Source organism: Melanotaenia boesemani, chromosome 19 (assembly GCF_017639745.1).
Source record: "Melanotaenia boesemani isolate fMelBoe1 chromosome 19, fMelBoe1.pri, whole genome shotgun sequence".
In the NCBI taxonomy this organism is placed as follows: Eukaryota; Metazoa; Chordata; class Actinopteri; order Atheriniformes; family Melanotaeniidae; genus Melanotaenia; species Melanotaenia boesemani.
In genome coordinates this window covers 8,862,785-8,882,561 of record NC_055700.1, presented here as the reverse complement: position 1 = coordinate 8,882,561, position 19,777 = coordinate 8,862,785, and the positions used below count along the sequence as shown (strand labels likewise).

The window sequence follows — 19,777 nt, the reverse complement described above, 5'->3', positions numbered from 1 at the left end:
CTGCCGACATAAAAAAAGCTTCCTGTTTTTTTCTTAAAAAAAAAAAAAAAAGCATGTCAAAATACGTTTTTAAGTCGGCTTGTTTTTATCACCCCCTTAAGGCCACAAAGAAAGGACTAGATTAAAACCACAGCTAAAATAACCAACTTCACTTGTTGACTGAGTCAAATTCAATCTGATAAAAATAAATATAAAACATAAAATAAATAAAGCCAAAATGCTTTCAAGTGAGATAATTGTTGCTTCTAAATGAAGACTTGTTTGAATATTGTTAGTCATTTTCATAAGAACAAACACACAAGCTTCTGAGAAAAGAAAATATAAATGCTTAAACTGTTTACCAAAGATTTTATTGATTTGACAATGAATAAAGTTTTTTATTTTTAAAGGAAATTTCAGTCTTTGTGAATATATATATAAAACGGGAGAAAAAAACAAGAATAAAAAGGTTGACAACTCAATTCACGTTTCAATTAATTGCACTGTCGGCTAAAAACACAAATAAATGAATCCAAATAACTTTTTAATTGTTGTTGCATAATAAATTGCAATTAAAACCTTTCATGAGTTTAATAAGCCTTTATTAAAGGGACTTCAGATGCTCACTTCTGACCACTTCTCAGACTGCAAACCTGAAAGCAGACATCTTCAAATAACCTGCAACAAAAATAAAACAAGATGTTTCAGCACAACTGAAGGGACATGACACTGTTAGCAGTTTAGACTTTTCGTTTACAGTTTCAGCTGTTTATTAGCTGCTGATTTTCTCTATTGTTGTCTATTTAATTCTTACCTTTCCAAGCTACAGAACTGCTGCACCTCTGGTTTATGCGGTCCACCAACAGTGAATCCTGGGCTTTTTCATAACCAATACTTTCATTAGATATTTGTTAACTAGGTATTCAAATGGCCTGGTTCTTGGTTAACTAGGCCATTTGAATCTCTAGTTTACAAAGAACTAGGAATTTGAAAGCCTGGTTCTTTTTTAACTAAGCATTAAAATGCTTAAAATGCCCAACACTGTCAAATTAAAAGCTTACCTACTGGGCCAAACGTAGGTCCAAAGGGAGGAGAGTTGACTATGAACATTCTAAAAAGTAGAACTTAAGCTAAGATATCTGTGTGCAAATGCAAATTAGATTTAAAAAAAGTCTACAGGAAGTATCTGGCTCGGTTCCATACTCAAAGCCCACTGAACCGTGGAAATTGAGCAATCGTGAGCCCTTTACTTTTTGCCCTCTTAATGCGCAACAGAGGCACTGGGGCCTGAGCTGCGTCTCACGGGGCAACGCTAACTCTGAATGTCACTTTGTAGATTTTTATAGTCACAAGTTTATAACAAGATAAGTTACCATTCTCTGAAACGCAGTCATGCGAGATCAGCTGCCCTTGTTCCCATGAGGTTAAACCCAAACATCTTCTCACTGCACATGTTCCTACAGAAGCAGAATGATTAAAACATTAGATCTTGCTTTTCGAGGGTTCTACTAAAATATCACATTGTCATGTAAATATGTTTACATGCCGTAGATCTTTGAAAATTGGTCCAAGACCATCTGGGGTTTATTAGTTGAAAGATGAAAAGGAAAAATAGGTTTGCAATAGGAAACTTGTTAAGCTCAGAAGAACTTTACTAAACATTTCATATAGGCCTGGGGACTCAAACATATGGCCCAGGTGCCAAAAGCGGCCCACTAGAAGGTCTGATCTGTCCTGCAGGATAATTTGGTAAATGTGAAATTGACAGTTTTTCATTTTCATGCAGTCATTTAATAAAAGTAATTGCAATTCCTAATTTGTGCACATTATGTTGCATTTTTTATGTTCAAATATAAAACTTTTACAATGCAGGGAGGTTACTTTTTACATTTTTCTCAGTAGAGCTCACTTCAGTTTGCATGAGTGTGTGTCATTTCAGGTGTTCAGGGTTTACTACACATATATGAAAAGGTATCTACATTTAAAAACAACTTTTAGCTCTTCAAGAGATATTCTAATCAAAATGTGAAATATAGTATTTTTCAGTTCCAGCTACCACACAACATAACCATGGAATCCATAACTACGTTGTACTATAATGAGTGCTTTCACATAGAAATGTTAGATTTGACTCTCTGTGCTGTTAGATTCTTTAACCAGCTATACTGCTTCATCATCATACAGAACCTAGCAGACTGCCTCCCAGTACCCTGATCAGTTTCATCATAGTGTGGTTTGGAAACTGGACTGAAAGGACAGGAAGGCCGTCCGGTGTCTGACTAAGCTCAGTCTTTCACATAAAAAGTTGTTCCTTCTCAACAGTAGAGGTAGTAGAGACTCCAGGGTCATCAAATCAGGGACAGCACACCCCCTCTTCACACTTCTGCTACCAAGCAGGTGCTACATGAATGTGCCAAATGACTTCATTCCACAGGGCATCAAGGTTTGTGAATGCTAACGGCAACTTTGCACCAGACTAAACACAGATTAATCTGACAGTCACTTCTTTGCATGTCATTGCACCTCTGGCAAAACACCAATTTATCACTGAATGACATTTACAGCGCAATAGTGTTGTTTCACTATTAATAGCAATAATGCAGCAGTTTTTATCTTGTTTCTGTGTGCTTTCAATCTTAGTTTTTAAAATGTCACTTATACTTATTTTCTTTATTTTAAATCCAAAATGTATTTATGGGTAAGTGGAAGAACTTCAGAGTATGAGGAAAAGACTTGATTATTGAAGGCATTTAGTTTCCTCTCATTTGTATATTTAAAAAAAATACCTCTCACAAAGAAAATGGATCATTTACATTTGCTGAATACTTCAATAGACCAATGCACTCAAGTCAATCCTTTTATTGTAATTTGGTTGGGAAAAATAAGTGACACCTGTTTTTGCACAAGTGCGCTCAGCTGTTGTTGCAAAGCTGTGAGGCTTCCAGATGGTTGCTGCCAGTTTCATAACAAGCATTAAACTAGCTTTGAATAACCTGTTGCTGACCACATGTCCTCCAGGCTGCCCATAAGGAAACAAAATGAGTTGAAAAACACCAAATATTCGATATAGGACTTTATAAATGGAAAAATAAATCAATTAAAAACTCCACTGTAGCATAAATGACAAATATAGTGACGTTAAGCAGCAAAGTATAGTTTTGAGTTACAAATAAATCTTAGTATTTTTTCAACAAACGTGGTTTATTTGCTACACAAGATAATATAACAGCAAGTTAAAGCGAAATAAATGATTGTCTTACTCATAAAGTTACTCAAACCTACCGTGTTTCCAAGTCCAAACATGTCGACATATAAGCCCATGGTAGAAACCCATAGCCATATGCCTACGGCAGCCGGGAGCAACCAAACTTCTTTTACTTCGAGAAATTCACGAACTGATTTAAATCTACCACAGCAGTGTCATATATCACGTGGCATTTGTTTTATCATTATAAAACGTCCTAGTGTTTGCAGAGTACAACTATATTTTATGCACTTTCATAATTTTTCTTTTAAATCTTTTTTTCATAGTCAAAATATATTAACAGAACTATGCACTTATTAAATCCCAAATCAATGTCTATTTGCAGGAAAGTAACAAAGTGAACATTTACAAGATGCACACAAATGAAATAACAATGCTAACTTCATATAAAACTTTATTTTGAGTTCTGGGCTACACGGTTTCCTGGCAGATTACCCGATTGCTCTTTTGCATGAGTTTCTATCATAAAATGACATAAACTACAATGAAAAGTTGCAACAAAGAAATTTAAAAGTTTCCTAACACTAACATTTTTAGTTGCTTCTTTCGGATGTCAGAACTGTTAAAGATAACTGAAAAAATTGGCTTTAAGGTAAATAATGAAATAATTGAGAATCCCTTTCAACCCAAACCAGTGTAAATGCAGACTCCATGGACGATCAAACCTTTAGGTTTAAGAAGCCTTATGTGTAACCCACACTTCCAATATAGAAAATTTTCAGGTTAAACTAAAAATGATGAATCTTGGACCTATGCAATAATCATCAGAACATGCTGCAGTAGCAATAACTGTTTCCTTATTCAAATAGTTAAGATTATGGTTGTTTGTGTAAAGTATGTTTTGACAAATCTGCTGCAATATGTCCTTTGAGGGTTTAGCATGAGGAAACCACTTGACCCAAGAACTTTTATTATCGATAAGTAATGTATACAAAACCTCAGTCTTAACATTTTTCCAAGTACAGATGCAGGAAGAGGTAAAGCAGTCTTCTTGACTTTTTAAATGTCCCTTTGAGAAGAATACAGTACATCATGATGAGGAGGGCGTTAACAGGCCATGAAGGAGCTCCATCTGTCTCCTTTTATCTTTGGCACGGTTGATGGTCATCTTGAATAAGCGGCAGTAAAGCTCCATGGCAACCGGGGTGTCATCATTCCCCGGCACAGGGTATGTCACCAGGCTTGGGTTGCAGTTCGAGTCCACCACACCCACTATGGGAACATTCATCTTGGCCGCATCTCTGATCCCCACGTGCTGCTGAAACACGTTGTTGAGAGTTGAGAGGAAGATGATGAGGTCAGGTAAGCGGACTCCAGGGCCATACTGGATGTTGGCATTGGTGAGAAGGCCGCCCTGCCAGTACCGCGTATGTGCGTACTCCCCACAATCCTTAGCGGTGCTCTCAATCAGGTGGCAAAACTGACGGTTGCGGCTGACAAAGAGAATGACACCACCGCGATACGCTATGTGGGCAGTGAAGTTCAGTGCCAGATGAAGGTGCTCTGCGGTCTGGTCAAGATCAATTATATCTTGGTCCAAACGGCAGCCGTAGAGATAAGGCTCCATCAGCCTGGAAAGAGAATTACTGTTAAAGTCTTGAAAATATATCTGTCAATGGTGAAGACTCAAAAAGCATCTCAAAATCATCAAAAATACATAAACAGAAGAGTGCTTAAACTGTGTAGCATGTTTTAGTTCTAGGTTTAATTAGTCAATTTACAGTCATGAGTTTAGTGTTCACACACCCCTTTTATACTGACTTTATACACTAAACCTGCTCATAAACAAACACAACATGGATAAAGTTAAAAATGCATAAAAATAGAAAATAAAAAAAATAAAAAACATGCTGATATCAGAGTGCAAGCAAATCTGTTTTGCTTCCCAAATTAGATCCTTAGGACACACAGTCCACACTATATTTGCAAGTCATCAGAGCAGAGTCGATCTGCATGGTTGCTGTGGGAACAACAGTAGCTACGTATCAGCTCATGTAATGCAACTTCTCTGGTAAGTTTCTTCCAGCTCAGCTTCGCCCACATAGAAAGGCTCCCTCCCTAAAAGCATAGTCACATGTAAGGAATGTGGAAACAGCCACAACGAAACTCTGGAGCTCTCAGATCCCGAGTTTCCTCCATCACTCTGGATCTGAAGAAACGATGGGCCAACTGGTGGCAAAAAAAACAAACAAAAAAAAAAAAAAAAAAAGTCAGACAACCTTCTGGAGCACAAACATTGCCCATATTACATCTTATTTTAAGCCTGAACTGGAAGACCAGCACTTGAATCTGGAACTTCAATCTCCAGCATCCAGTTGTCAAGTTTAATTTATAATGTTTTGACCAGATATGTCATTTCCCTGCAACTTTGACACCTCCCTAGTTTCAACCATTTAACATTGAATTGTCTGTATTAACCTTTACACAGCTAGAAAACAATGTTTCAAATAACACAAAACAGGGACATATAAAGCCTGTTCCACTTTTCATTAATCAGACAGTAATAGAAGCTCCATGTGTAAATGGAGATTCTGGTACTTCTCAGTTAGAAATTGCAACAGCAGTCACATTAACCAATAGACACACAAAGACATACACATATACCAAAGTGTTTATTTAACCCAAGATCTACTTTTCAGAGGTCTCCAAATTTCTCAGCAGAAAGTTGATTCTACTATTTTATATGTGGTGACAGCACAAGTGACTGTCCTTGAGACAGTTGATAAAAAAAGATGCTGCATGTTCTATCATATTTTGGAGGCAAAGAGCTGCAGCTTCTCTTCTGTTATTGACAGCAGTTAAACTTTGCAAGTCAGAGTAGTTGTTGAAACATAAAGAAAAGTTGCATTTCCAAAACCCTCGCACAACTACAATCTTGTCTAACTTAACTCTGCAAGTCTTGCAGAAGATCACAAGGCAATAAACCAAATATTTAGGTATTTATAAGCAGTGGGGATGGGTCATGGTGGAAAATATTTTAACAAATGTGTCTCCTTCACACCTGAAAAGCAAAAATGAACTAATTCAATATTACTGATAAACTAAGGTAAATCAAACTAACCTGTGTCTGCAGCCTTTTTTGTGGCCAAGGTGCACTCTGGCGTCAAATAAGTCCTTCAAAGAGAACAGCTCAGACACACGGAAAAAATCCGGCTTCTCGAGAGGCAGGTTTAGGACTTTTTCTGTATGGAGAATAAGAAACTTGAGTGAGAGCCTGCAGAGGAATGTGTACATCAAGCAAAAACAAACAGGCGTTCCTCGGCCGTCACCAACTCACCTGTAACATCGTCAATTTGAGGTTGAGCTGAGTTAATGGATGCTGCAGTTGCAAAATAATGCCCACCACAGTAGTTAATTGTGACACTCCGTGAGTGTCGTAACCCGAAAAGACCTGCAGATGACATAAGAACATCGATTAAAAACACCGCATATAAAGACTAAGGCTAGCCAGTGACTTAGCATTAGCTCGATCAGCTGTGTTAATCTTCTATTCAGCCTGTAGTGACTTTCAGAAACACTTTAATGTAACGTTTACCAAATTAAAATACCCTGCCAACTAAATCATTTTAACTTTAAGACAATTATGTGTATGCAATAAACATACCTTTAATAAGTGCCCGAGCAGCCATGCTTCTGACAGAAGGTCAACAAAGTACGCCTGCGCGTCAGTAGCTCACGTTGTGCCGTAAAGTGTCGCAACAAATCCCCACTACTACCATCAGTCGGAGAATCCAGTGCCATTTAATAACATTGGAGAACTGAGAAAATAATAGCGCCACCTTTTTTTCCATGCCAAAACTTTGAGACACAACAGAACGACATCCCAACAACAAACAACATTCCAAATGTACAAAGCAAATATAAGTACACAATGTGTTTTTAAATGTATTAAAACACCTATCATAAAAAAGAGAGAGAAAAAAAAAGATGTAGTCAACATCAAATGCATAATAACCTGGCAACACATACAATTTATAATAACAGGCAAGTAAAACCCATAACTGTTAAACTTAAACAGTAAACTTCAACTTTCATCTAATGTATTGTTATAGAATTTCACAGAGAACTTTTCAAAATCTAGGGGAAAAAATAAACTCCTGCCATCAGATTGTAACCGCAAAACTCAACCACAGGGGTAAATTAAACCTCAGGGAAATGCACAATAACCGAGCTAATATGAACTCAGAAATCAAAAGTCATAAATATGAATCCTTGAAAATGAAACTTTATGCTGTATGCTGTTGTAGTTGTGTGGCTCCTATGTCCTGTGAAAGAGGAAAACCAAGGTCTAATTAGATTGAACTAATCACAGCTGGGACAAATCCACCTGGGCACAATCACATACCTGTTCACTGGAACAAACTGAAGCTTTCTCTTGATGTGTTGCATGGACCTGTTCCGCTCAGGAACACTAATGAATGAAGTATTCCCCTGTAAACATGGCCAAACAATACCTCTATTTTGCTTTCTGGGTTTGGAGAATAAACACAATGAAAAACTTCCCGGATATTAGACAACTGTACCTTTCTGTTTTTGTTAACCAGGTACTTCCTGCTGAACATCTTGCTTCTCTCTTCTGAAGTAAGAGCTATGCATGGACTGAAGGTAATGCCAGGATCAATGGCTCTGGACAAAGACCTGCGTGAGGCAAAGCAGGATATGCATAAGACAACTCTCCATGCTTCTAACTCATTCCAAAAACCACCTATTAGTGAATTAACCTGTAAATTAAAATATCATTAAACACAGTGACAATATTCACTTGTATTATCAATGAGGAGACCCACTGTTGCTCAGATTCCACTCTTTATTACACACTTAAAAGACACAGCAAAGATTTTTTTTTAATCTGAAAGAATAAAAGAAAAGAAAAAAAACACCTCTTACAAAATATTTACAAAAACCCTGGCAATGCACAGCATGTTCAGTGATGATTTCTTTCATAGACAAAAATAAATAGTTTTTTTTCACATAGGAAATTCAAGAAAACCTTTAACATGACAAAGAAATAAACACACTAAATAGCACGTTCAGTAAGACAGAGAAAGGTAATTACGAGGTTCCTGTGGAATCTTGAACATTTTTTTTGTCATACAGGTTACAAGTCTGAGACAGCTATAGTGGCTTTCATTGATAACTGAGCTGGAAATGTCTGTCCATGAATTAAAAACATACTGTGAGCAAATAATGTAAGATTGTTCCAATTTCTACATGTTTTAAGACTGATCGTAAAAGGGTACAGTGTTTGTGGTGGGTTAAATTGTGCATGTTAAAGCTTAGAAAGAGTTTGTTGCATCTGTGGGAAGCGTGAAATAAAGACACGTTCTTTATGATGGTGCATCCAGTGCAGGTAGACCCTCATGTAGGAGTTAAGTTTGAAGATATCGCTTGTCTACTAAAGAGCCAAACAAGGTCTGATCAAAGAGGAGTTCCACACAAATGGTATACAGAGAGATGGCTTATAGTAAAAATCATAGCCACAATCTAATGCATGTAGTTTTATTTTTCTTCTTTGTTTTAACAGTACTGGTATCTTATAGGTCTTTCTTAAAAGAATGAATGTTATTTATTTATACCTTTTGGGATTTTACTACCAACAATTACTCTGTTTCGTCTAAATCTGCTGACTGAGTCATTATTATTTTATTTTTTTTGAGTGCAAAAAGTGTCTTTTCTAATTCAAAATCCAAAGATATGCAAGAAAAGTTAGAGAAATATGTTTATTTTTCAATAAATAAACAATCTGACTGGTCTAATAGGGCTTTGTATGCACAAGTATCCTCTCAGTCATTTTTACCTCTTAAATAGTGAAACCAGTCTGTAAATTTTTGATTTACTGTACACTTAATAAATGTTAGTACTGTTTATCTTTAATGGGAGTCAATTAAAATTCCCTTTTTTCTTTTTATGAACAATTTATATGAATGTCTCCCCGTGTGAACACATTTCAGGTAATGGAATTTTCTCCATCAACTAAATTTTCCCTCGGTACAATAAAAAAAGGAATCATCCAAAATTTGAGCATTTTTGCTCAAACTGAAGTCTTTATTTTGTCAAAAGGAGGTTAATTTTCTTAGTAATTTTTATAGAACAGAAAAAAAGAAGTATGAAGATATTTTCCATTACAATGAACTCAGTCTTTTCTAGGTGGCTACCACTTACTCCTCTTTTATCCAAACTTCATTATTGTTTATCCAAGGATAAATGATATGTATTAACTTAAGCACGCAAAAACAAGAGAAATAAAAAAAAAAAATTCATGATGGTGCCACTTAGTTACATTTCTGTACAATTGTACTAAGAAATTTCATGAAAAAAATCTTTTTTTGTTGTATTATATTAACAAATATTCCCTTGGATTCTGTACATGAATGTGCTTTAGAAACAAACAGAAAAAAGAAAATCAAATGAACTGATAAAATGGTGATTCTTTAGAATAATGATCAAAGCAAATACTTACAATGTGGAAAAGCCCTGCTTGTTTTCTGGATCTGTCTTGCTGCCTGATTCACAATCTGACTCATCTATAAATTCTTCCTCTTTCCTGTCTTGATGCACTTCTTTATCATCTATCTTCATGCTCTCGCCTTCACTTCTCTCAGTCAACAAGTCCACTCTCTCCTTTCCCTCGCTTCTTTCCCTGCTTTGAACCTGAACGTGGTTGGTCCTATTGGATTCAAGTTCAACAAACACACTCTTGTCCTTAGGCATATGCACCATGCTCGCTCTCTCCTCCTCCACGGTGAACGGGGACCTGTGAGCAGGCGTAAGGCTCTGTGTAAAGGACATCCTTGAGTGCTGCCTGGCAGCTGAAAAAAATTTTAAAACAGGGGGTCTGACTAAAGTATTGACAGCCGTGTCTGGAGAGCAGGAAAATGGTGCTTTGCTGGTCCTTGAGGAGAACCAAGCAGTGGCTGGAGTCTGTAATTTGACACCCTTATTTGGATGCGGCAACGTTGCTGGTGGATTCTCTCGGATCTCTGATGAGGTGATCTGAAACGGAGTCCGACTGGGAGTCCTCTTGTCAGATATGGGGAGCCCCAGACTTTGGCGCCACTTGATTGACTCAGCGCGAGAATTAGCAATGTTAAGACTCAAAACTGGACGATCTTTCTCCGTCTGATGGGTGGCATCCCAGACATCATCTCTACCAATATTAAGCCTCCTTTGCTCATTCCGAGCTGCCCCTGCCCCGTCTGCTGGCTCCAAAAGACTGGGGCTGCAGGACTGGACTGAAGACACACATGACTGTGCACTGTTAGGACAGATGTCTGGTGGTTTCTGTGGTGTTTTGTCTTGAACTGGGAAACCAGGAGATCCAGGGAGAGGACTAGTATTTTTTCTAGGAATCTCAGCCAGCTGAGTTTCCTGTTTAATGTCTGTATCTTGAACCAGGATGGTTCCATTTCTGGACACATCTCCATCTTTAGTTTTCTCTGCAGTGGAAACTTTGGCCTTCTCAGCCAAAAACCTTCTGATCTCTTGCTCAATGCTATCGTCGCTGTCTACAGAGCTGCTGTCATCCTTCGTCGGAGGAAGAGCCTCAGTGGGATGCAGCAGTTGGCCGTCTCCACCTTCGGCCCTTTTCATAGTCTCCATTTCACCTTTTTGCACGTGATGCTCCTTATTTTTATCATTTTGCTTTTGCAGCAAAGTGCCCTTTTTACTTAATCCAGACTTTTCTTTAACTTCATCCTTATTCTTCTGTACTTTTTTCAAAGCGCTACATTTGGAAGTAGACTCAGGTTTGAACTTTTTGGTGTGTGAAGCGCCTCCCAACAGCAGTTCTTCATCTTTAATGCACTTCCTGGATTTCCGTTTTAAGTCTCTGATCTTTCTCTTTGATTTCTTTTTTGTTTTGAGCAGGTCTTTTATTGCAGTGTCAAGATCCTCATCACTGTCAAGTGAGCTGCTTTTGTCTCCACTTTGGTCTGTCTTGTGTAATGCAGTGATTGGGTACGTTTGATTTCTCTGGGTAAATGTCAAGGGGTTTGATTCTTTCCCAGGCTCAGGAGAAGGCGTCAGGGATGTTTCTTTACCTTTGTCGTCTGTTCCTGACATCTGGGAGACACTGAAGCTTTTCTCCCTGTGTTTTCTTCTTTGCGTTAAAGACAATCTATGCTGTTTCTTTTGGATTGCAACGTCTTTTACTTTCACTTTCTCTGATTGATTTATCTCACAAGGCTCTTTAGAACTTGGTGGCTGTTGGTGCATTTGGGCCTTTTGCTCTAGAAACTTCCTGATTTCTTGCTCAATCCCATCCTCGCTGTCGATGGAGCTGCAGTTGCTTTCTTCATACGTGCAGTTGTCAGGAACAGAGGAGTGCAAAGAAGAATCAGTGGGGGCACAAGTGTTGAGGCCAATATTGTGATGGAAGGCCCCAGGCATGACAGTTTTGGAAATGTCCAGTATTGCTTCAGCACACATCAGTTCTGCAGTTGTATTGACCTTGGAAGAAGTGGGGGCTGGTTGCTGATTCAAACTTTCTTCCTTCATAGAAAGTAGCCCGTTCCCTTTACCTTTCTGGTCATCTGAAGATGTTGTCTTGGATGTTAAACCAGATGAAGGATGAGGTTGAAAAGATGTAATCTGTTTCTCAGTTCTGCCCTTTTTATTTTTCAGTCTGTGTTTCTTAGCTTTTTCCGGGCTTGTATTTCCCACAGCGTGCACGAACGGCTTGCTGAAGGGTTTTTGCTTCTGCTTTTGCTCAAGCTGGTAGGAACGAATAGCTTCTTCAATCCCATCATCGCTTGTGGAGTCAGATTCCTCCTGGAATGCATGTGGAGTGAAAATTTCCTTTTTGTCTTGCTGCTCCTTCTTTTCTAACTGGTATCTTTGAATGGCCTCCTCGATGCCGTCGTCACTACTGGAATCATTTGAGTCTTCCTCCACCTTAATAGTGACTGGGCACTTATTGAAGAGGCTGGCTGATTTAGAGGGGCTCTTTGTTTCCTCTTTTGAACTGACTAAACTTTTCACTAAACTTTTATTCACATCAAAGTTTTCATCGAGGGACGCCTTGTTTTTGATGTACTTTTTCAGAGGTATGTTAGCTGTTACTATTGGGGCCTCAGCTTTGACATTTCTTAGCAGCTGACTACTTGAAATAAAGGATGTCTGGGTCTCAGAGTTTTGCTTTGAAACCTCAAGAATGGATGGATTTTTTCTGGGAATTTTGGATGCGTGGAGGAAAGTGGAGCAAGGTTCAGCCTCGCGTTTGTGGTTGTCCTTTTCTTTTAGGTACTCCAGTATAGCTTCCTCGATCCCTCTGTCTACAGAATCGTCACTGTCCGAGTCACTGCTGTCATGGTTGTTTGTGGAAGAAACAGGAGCCTGCAGGTTTTCAGTAGGACTTTTTGTTTTGCATTTAGCTCCCACATATGAACCCACTGCAACCTTGCAGACTTGGGTATGGCCTTCCTGTCCCGATAGCATGTTTCCCTCAATCTCGTCGCCCATCTCGAGTGAGGACTGGGTGCTCCTAAGGCTCTCTATGATCATCTGGACTTTGTCTGAGATAGGTGTGCCTCTGGTGGACAACTCTGTGTCAGAGTCATTGAAGCAAACTGGAAGGCTAAAGCCTCCAGGTGGGCCACATCTTCGCCATTCTGTTTGCGCTGCTGCAACAGGAGGTACATTCATCAAGTACATTCTAGTGCATAAGTATGGAGGGTTCCTCTGGCATTGGGGTGCGCCTGCCTCCCACGACAATCACATTTTTTAATCTGAAAGAAAGAAACAGAAACAAAAATTGCGACAGGTAAGTCAGTCTTTAAAAATGATTTAAGATCCAGTGTAATGGATCAGAATCTAACTTTTCTACACCAACTATTCAGATTAATAAATTCATAAGTTACAGATTTGAGAGCAGGGTGATAACAGACAAAATCCAGTAAACATGAAGGGGGCAGGCCATTTAGGATCTTATAAACTAGACTGAAGTTTGAAAATAGTCAAAAATTTTCTAAACTTAAGTTATGTTTCTGAAGAATCTTACAATGATGGTACTGGAATGGCTTTTTATCAAAGATTTTTATAGCTTGTTTGTATAGTGATTCTAGAGGTCTGATGGCAGATTCACTGGGTTGTCCCCAACAGGTGATATAGTATGAGATGTGTGAAAAAAATCTGAGCGTGCATAAATGTTTTGGCTACATCCACAGAAAGAAATTATCTAATATGTCTGAAGTTTGGCAGGTTATATTTAATAGTTTTTACCATTTTCTTAATGCGTGTTTGGATGGGTCATCCTGCTGCCATCCTCTAAATAAGGTGGATAAAGTGGTTTTGGGTGGATTTTGTTTACAGCTGTGACAAAACACCCCAACAATCAGCTTCTCTCTCCGAGACAGGGTCAAATTCATATTTTTAATATGGTATGAGTAAAAATGTGTTTACGTGTTAACACTAATGTGTTAATGCGTTAAAAAATTAACATGTTCATTTCACAGATCAGTCTCTTTGCATTAACACCTTCATGTTTGACAGCGCTAATGAAAATCCCAAATTTATTAGATAAATGTAGGAGATGTGTGTGTGTGTGTGTTATCAAATGAATTTGGGATTTATGCAGTTCCTCTTGCCTTAGACATGTGCAGTCTTATTAAGTTTTAATTTTATACTGAATGCTATCAGAATCTACTACATGTTGTTTTCACTCTGCACATGTGCTGCTGTGCAATTAAAATGAAGAACAAACAGTGAAGGTTTTCAGTTCATTTGTAAGCTGGTGCTCATAATACTGGTGTCTTGCCTGCTGCAGACAGTATTTACAGCTCTCTCATTTTGGAGAATCCAGGAGAAAATCTGATGACGAGCTAAGCTAAAACTTGACCAGACTGGGGACACAGAAGAACCTATTAAAAATCAGCTTTAACCTCTGCATCACTATGTTACTTTTGCATCAGACAGTTGCCTATTTTGTCAACATTTTCCTACCAAATAATGTCCATGTTGCTCTGTGTCACATCATGCACAGTAGCAGCTCAATTCAACATAACATCAGAGGTATGTCAAACTTGTTAGACAGCTTGCTGCTAGATTGTCATAAAGGATACAGTCTATTTTTTCAGGTGTTATGTAGGACATGATGGGGAAGCATTATGCATGTAACGGAAAAGAGCAGCACAGATGTTCTTAAACCCAGAAAATAATATAGTAAAGAAGTAACAAAAATAGGCAAAAGTTTCTATAAACATGATCTTTATTTGGATGACATTTGAGTTATTTTAGATCCTGTGAGGAGCTTTTAGCTTAGCTTGCCTTTCAGAATTCCTCTCTGATCCTACAAACTGAGGAGGAGCTGACTGCTGCCTACCTACTACAGGTAAGACACTAATGGTTATTACTTCACACAAGCCCTGCTTAAAAAAGAGAAACATCCCTTTAAATCCAGTTCACATTAACTTTCAAGTTTTGGAGCTGCTAAATGCATCCCCCTGTTAGAGGCTAAAATGATGCTCTCTGTGAGACAATCTTGATGATAATCACAGTCAGGGCAAATGTAACCTGTGCTGCATGTCAAAGTTCACCAATATCACATATTTCATACATGTTTAATTCTATTTTCAAAGCATTTATGCATCTATGACGTGCACATACAATTTGGTGTAAAAGGAAAAAAATATTTTCTGTTGGAAGCCCAAAGGTAGAACAATTACCCAATGATTCACATAAAATAAATAAGAATAAAAATAGAAACCAATTTCCCTTCCAAATTGATCTTGTGGCCAAATAGGGAGGTCAAACCCCAAGGTTAGAAATCACCTGACTGATCTATAAATTATAACTTGTTCCACCACTTACTACACTGATACATCAGTACCAACATCCTACAAACTATATCAGTTAAAAAACCCACCCCCCATTTGTTTCTGATATAAAATACCCTCTTTGGTGGGATTTTGAACAAGGAGGTAAAGTACAAATATATTACAGTATCAGTGCTTCTACTTAGCTTAATAATTTGAGTATTTCTTAAATTGCTGCTTGAGTAAAATGCACATGGCTGCTTTCAACTCTTGATTTATATCTTGATATAAACAGCTTAGCAGCTAAACAAAGTAATGCTGTTTTTGTTTGTCCTCTTGAAGATTTCCAACATATCAGAGGATGACTTCGAAGTCATGTGACAAAAAATAATATAACAATTATTAATTCTGTTGGTCTTGATCCGTCTAAATTGTGGTACTTTAACAGTTATTTGCTATGGGTTAAATTCAGCATTGTGCCTTCAATGACTAGCATGTCGTCCTCGGACAGAGTCGCTGTACCAGAGCTCCAGCTAGCCCGCCTGCCCCGACTGTAAATGCACCCTTCCAGCTTTGCAGCCTGCAGGGGGAATATGCAGCCCGTTTGGCTTGTCTGACACCCTGGAACAATAAGCCTAACTCTTAACCATTACTATGAATGATTATAACCTGCCGAACCCGGTAGAATGTAAAAATATCGACATGAAACTGGTCACCATAGACGCCCTGCCTAAAAAAATAGCGAAAAGCACATCCACTGAGCTAAAAACGTCACACCGTAGTATGTCAACTTTGTCTGGTACACTGAAAAGAAAGTTTCTCCACACAGACAAAGATTATTAGACAATTTTTCTACATCACCTAAGCGAACGTGTTGTTGCATGTATTTTCTCTCCCAGACACTTCCATGACACTACAGAGCAACCCCGGTTGCCCTGTAACCCTCTAGCGGCACGGACCGCACCACTGCCCGGCGTGCATCGGTAGGAGACTCCGCAGAGCAACCATGTTTCCTCGTACCGGCCGTGGTTGTCAAAACCCAAGGTGCTCGGTCAAAACCGCCACTGGCTCTAAGTATATACCGTCAACGTTTTTGTAGTGAACCGAATAAGCTGGATTTTGAAAAAGCATGACGCAGGTGGCTAGAAACAGTAAAGGGATAACCGAGGCGAGTCGGTGACTTGAAAGACAGAGGCGGGCCTCCCGGCTGCTGCAGCCCCGGCATTTTCTCCGGCAAAGAAAGCCTTTGTATAGAGCCACGGCGTACACCCCTAGCCTCGGCTATTTTCACACAGATTCATCCACAAACAGACATTTTACAAGTTGGACTCACCAGGATATGATACAAAACGACCGCTACAATAAGCGTGTGGACTTTGCTGCGTTGATTAAAGCCGTGTCTGGTATATTTCGGTGTCCGTCACCAAGCTCGCACACAGCCTGAAGCTCTCGCCGTCGAGTCACCCTCCTCCGCTCCGACTACCGGGCGAACAAGCTTCCTTAAACCCAGAGTCCGACCAAGCATGGTTCCATTCAAATATGGCATCGACGTATTCACCCGGAAAACAACGCGTATTGTATGGCTTAACTTTACTACAAACAGCAATATGTTAGAAACCGTTTGATTAATAAATATAAATGACAATTCTAGTGTATAAAATAACCATAACCCTTTAAGACCCGTGCAACCATTGACTATATTCGTGTTGCATCTTTTAAACATTAAAATACTTCCACCCTCTTTTTTTTGCCACTGAGAAGCAGTGAAGCAGTGCAACTTTTAGTTATCGGCAACTTTCTTATTGGACAGTGTTATCTCCTGAGACAACTCCCAGGTTATGCTCAACACTGATATCTAATGTGCACATTAAAGTGTATGCTTTAATTTTTAGATCTGATACACATTTTACTGATAATATGTTAATAAAACACTAAAATAATGTATCAGCAAACTGACGTAAACCCATGACAGATATATCATGGGTTGAACAGTGCTGACATGAACAGTGCTGAACACCCTGTTAAAATTTTTTTCTCATCCGGTGCAACAATACAAAAAGTTTTTTAATGAGACTGTCTTTACCATAGCTGGGCATGTGGTATGACCATTAATTAACCTGAAGGTACTCCGGCTTCCTCCCAGTGTTTAAAAGCATGCATGTTAGGTTAATTGATGATTGTAATTGAGTTCTAAGATTTAGTGAGTACAGATAATTGTCTCATTTTTCTATGTTAGACTCTGTGATGGATTAATAAACCATCCAGGGTGTATCCAGCTTTTCGCCTGATATCATCTGGGTAAGACTCTCATCCCCCCTGCAACCCTGAACTGGTTTGAGTGTTCATTGAAAATAGATGGATGGGCCCAGAATTAAAATTTGATTGTGGTAGCTTCTTCAGGAAAATGATCAACAGATTAGCTCATGAACAACTGAGGCAATGTAAGATTGTTTCCTATTCCTTTATCATGACTGATGTTACATAAGGTTGATGTCTGCTTTGGGTAAATCAGAAGGCCTTTGCATTTCCCAGTCTACTGCAATTAAATGTCCCGCAACATAGCTTGTTCACTGTTTAGAGAATTGGAAATTAACCCACATTACCTCATTCATCTAGTAAGTTTTCATTTCAATGAGCCACTGATCTATACCCAAGCTGCTTTTGTTGTGCTGAGAAAGCCACAAGACTGTTTAAACCCTCCACACACACTTTTGTGTGTAAACCAGTTATATTAGTTTTTGTTACAGATCTTTACTAATGTAGAACATCTGAAGACTGAAATGGTGATAATTGGTGCATCAAACCTTGCACCATCAATGTTTAAAAAGGTTTTTAAAGTAAGACAATTTTGATTTAGACTGTTTTTTGTGTTAGAGCTCTTCTTAAAGAGAAGATTATGCGTTTTAGGTAGTGTTGCAGGTTGTTTAGTATTGGACTTTATCCCTTATTATTAACAACACAGCAGAGAGGCAAAATTAGATTTTATTTTATTTGTAATGAAAGATAATACACACACTCAAAGATAGGTTTTTCACATGGGCCTACTAAGCAGTTAAAAAGATCAACTAGTTATTGACTGAATCAACAATTTAAGGTCTTGCATAATCCCTCCATCCAGCACTCATGATGCTGAGGGCCATAGGGGGCTGAAGCCTGTTTTGCTAGGTAAGACTAATTGTGCACTGAAACAGAATGTTAATCGTCCTTCAAGGGATGTGCAATGCCAAGGCTTGCAACACTTTTGCACTATTAGCAGTGCTGCTTCTGCTGACCATAATCTCAAAGTTCACAGAGCAAAGCATCTCACTATATCACATTATATTACCTCTGGTTGCTGGTCCATTATGCAAACCTCATTTTTAATATGAGCATATTTCAATTTTATTTTAGTATAGTTTTGTAAACATTCACTATCTTCCATGAAACTAGTCTGCTCCATTTAATATAATGTAAAATGAAGTTCATTTCATGGGATTCTTGGTGACACACAAGAAAAAGAGAAATCTGGTGATAATTGCCTGGTGCTCTGTCATTATGCATAAAAAATTGTATTCAAAGCATTGACAAAAGTTAACTAATAAACATTATTAAAGGCATTTCAAAGCAAACCATTCAATGTGACAATTCAGTGTAAGAGAATGCATTTACCTCTGTGGCTTAAAGGCAGGTTTGCTTTCCACAGTGATTTCAATTTAAAGCTATTTTGTTTTTGGGGACATGAACAAAGTCCCTGGAGTTTAGGAAGTCACATAGACTTTTGATGAGTTTCCTCGGGTATGAGACGGACTGAATGGCTTTGAAAAAGGAGACAGCTATAATGGTGACAACAGAATGAAGAATTAGGTGAGTTTGACAGCGTGAGAAAACAGAAAGTGACAAAGTGTAGCAGGATAAAAGGCCAAGACAGCAGGGAATGAGAAAAGACGTGATTTCTTTATTGGGCTTAAAACAGTTACTCACTGGGAGCAGACTAAAGAATCAGAATACTACCTCTTGAATGTTTGTATGCTGTCAGACAGCTCCCAGGATGTGTTTTTCTCACACCGATTGACACATGCAATGCTTTGGTAATAATAAACACAGTGTCTTAATTCACCTTTAATTAGATTAAATGAATCTTTTCACACTGTTTTATCTATTCTCTCAGATTACATTTACCCACACCCTCATCCTGTGTCCTTACTTTTCCAACAAATAAATATTTTTTTTTCTTCTTGAACGTATTAAAACCAAATAAGCTTACTTCCATCAAAAGTTTTAAAAGCACCCTCAACAGATTTGTCCTAACATGTGGAATAAAGCATATTTCACTCCAAACAGATACAGCTGATATTTTACTAACAAGTACATTAAAAGCATTTTATAGACACTTTGGTTAGAAATAGGGCTGGGTTACAGTTGGGAATAGTTTTGATATTTCTCTGTTTCCACCAGGTTTCCTTTCATCTTCTCCCACAGCACGCCAGGTGAGATCATCATCACAACACACGGAACGTAAAATTCTATCAGACATCACTTAAAAAGAGGCCTTTGAAAGCTGCAGCCAGCAGATACACCTGAACATTTATGAGATATTTTAAAGGTGAAAAGATCTTACTGGAAGAAGCATGTGCTTATGTTTATTCAGTCAGGCACTGACTGACCATTCAACAGTTCAAAGGTAGACATGGAGCAACTTTACTGTAACTACCCAATTCCAAAGGGATCTCTGTCTGGATCTCTGTATTCAGTAAAAATAAAGTATCTGTACTAGAATTATGTCTTTTGAGTTGCTCCAGTGACA

General features: G+C 38.4%; 2 protein-coding genes across 2 annotated transcripts; both read right to left on the bottom strand.

Moving 5' to 3' along the window:
- Positions 1-4,107: 4,107 nt before the first annotated feature.
- On the bottom strand, positions 4,108-6,975 carry mrps2 (mitochondrial ribosomal protein S2). The gene is made up of 4 exons (XM_041969922.1): positions 6,849-6,975; positions 6,522-6,635; positions 6,306-6,426; positions 4,108-4,815 (listed from the first exon to the last, which is right to left on the bottom strand). Exons 1-4 carry the CDS (start codon positions 6,871-6,873, stop codon positions 4,275-4,277), a joined length of 801 nt encoding a protein of 266 aa, XP_041825856.1. The 5' UTR covers positions 6,874-6,975; the 3' UTR covers positions 4,108-4,274.
- A 65-nt stretch (positions 6,976-7,040) lies between these two features.
- ppp1r26 (protein phosphatase 1, regulatory subunit 26) lies at positions 7,041-16,696 on the bottom strand. The gene is made up of 5 exons (XM_041969921.1): positions 16,328-16,696; positions 9,705-12,969; positions 7,768-7,882; positions 7,590-7,675; positions 7,041-7,509 (listed from the first exon to the last, which is right to left on the bottom strand). The coding sequence occupies exons 2-5, from the start codon at positions 12,893-12,895 to the stop codon at positions 7,503-7,505; spliced, it is 3,399 nt and encodes a 1,132-aa protein (XP_041825855.1). The 5' UTR covers positions 12,896-12,969; positions 16,328-16,696; the 3' UTR covers positions 7,041-7,502.
- Positions 16,697-19,777: the final 3,081 nt, after the last annotated feature.

Excerpts from the sequence above, each read along its gene's own strand:
- mrps2 (XM_041969922.1), bottom strand. The coding sequence starts at position 6,873 with ATGGCTGCTCGGGCACTTATTAAAG. Across the intron at positions 6,636-6,848 it reads TGCTCGGGCACTTATTAAAG|GTCTTTTCGGGTTACGACAC; the intron begins GTATGTTTATTG and ends TGTCATCTGCAG. Across the intron at positions 6,427-6,521 it reads TCAAATTGACGATGTTACAG|AAAAAGTCCTAAACCTGCCT; the intron begins GTGAGTTGGTGA and ends TTCTCCATACAG.
- ppp1r26 (XM_041969921.1), bottom strand. The coding sequence starts at position 12,895 with ATGTACTTGATGAATGTACCTCCTGTTGCAGCAGCGCAAACAGAATGG. Across the intron at positions 7,883-9,704 it reads AAGCAGGGCTTTTCCACATT|GTCTTTGTCCAGAGCCATTG; the intron begins GTAAGTATTTGC and ends TGCCTCACGCAG. Across the intron at positions 7,676-7,767 it reads TGGTTAACAAAAACAGAAAG|GGGAATACTTCATTCATTAG; the intron begins GTACAGTTGTCT and ends CCATGTTTACAG.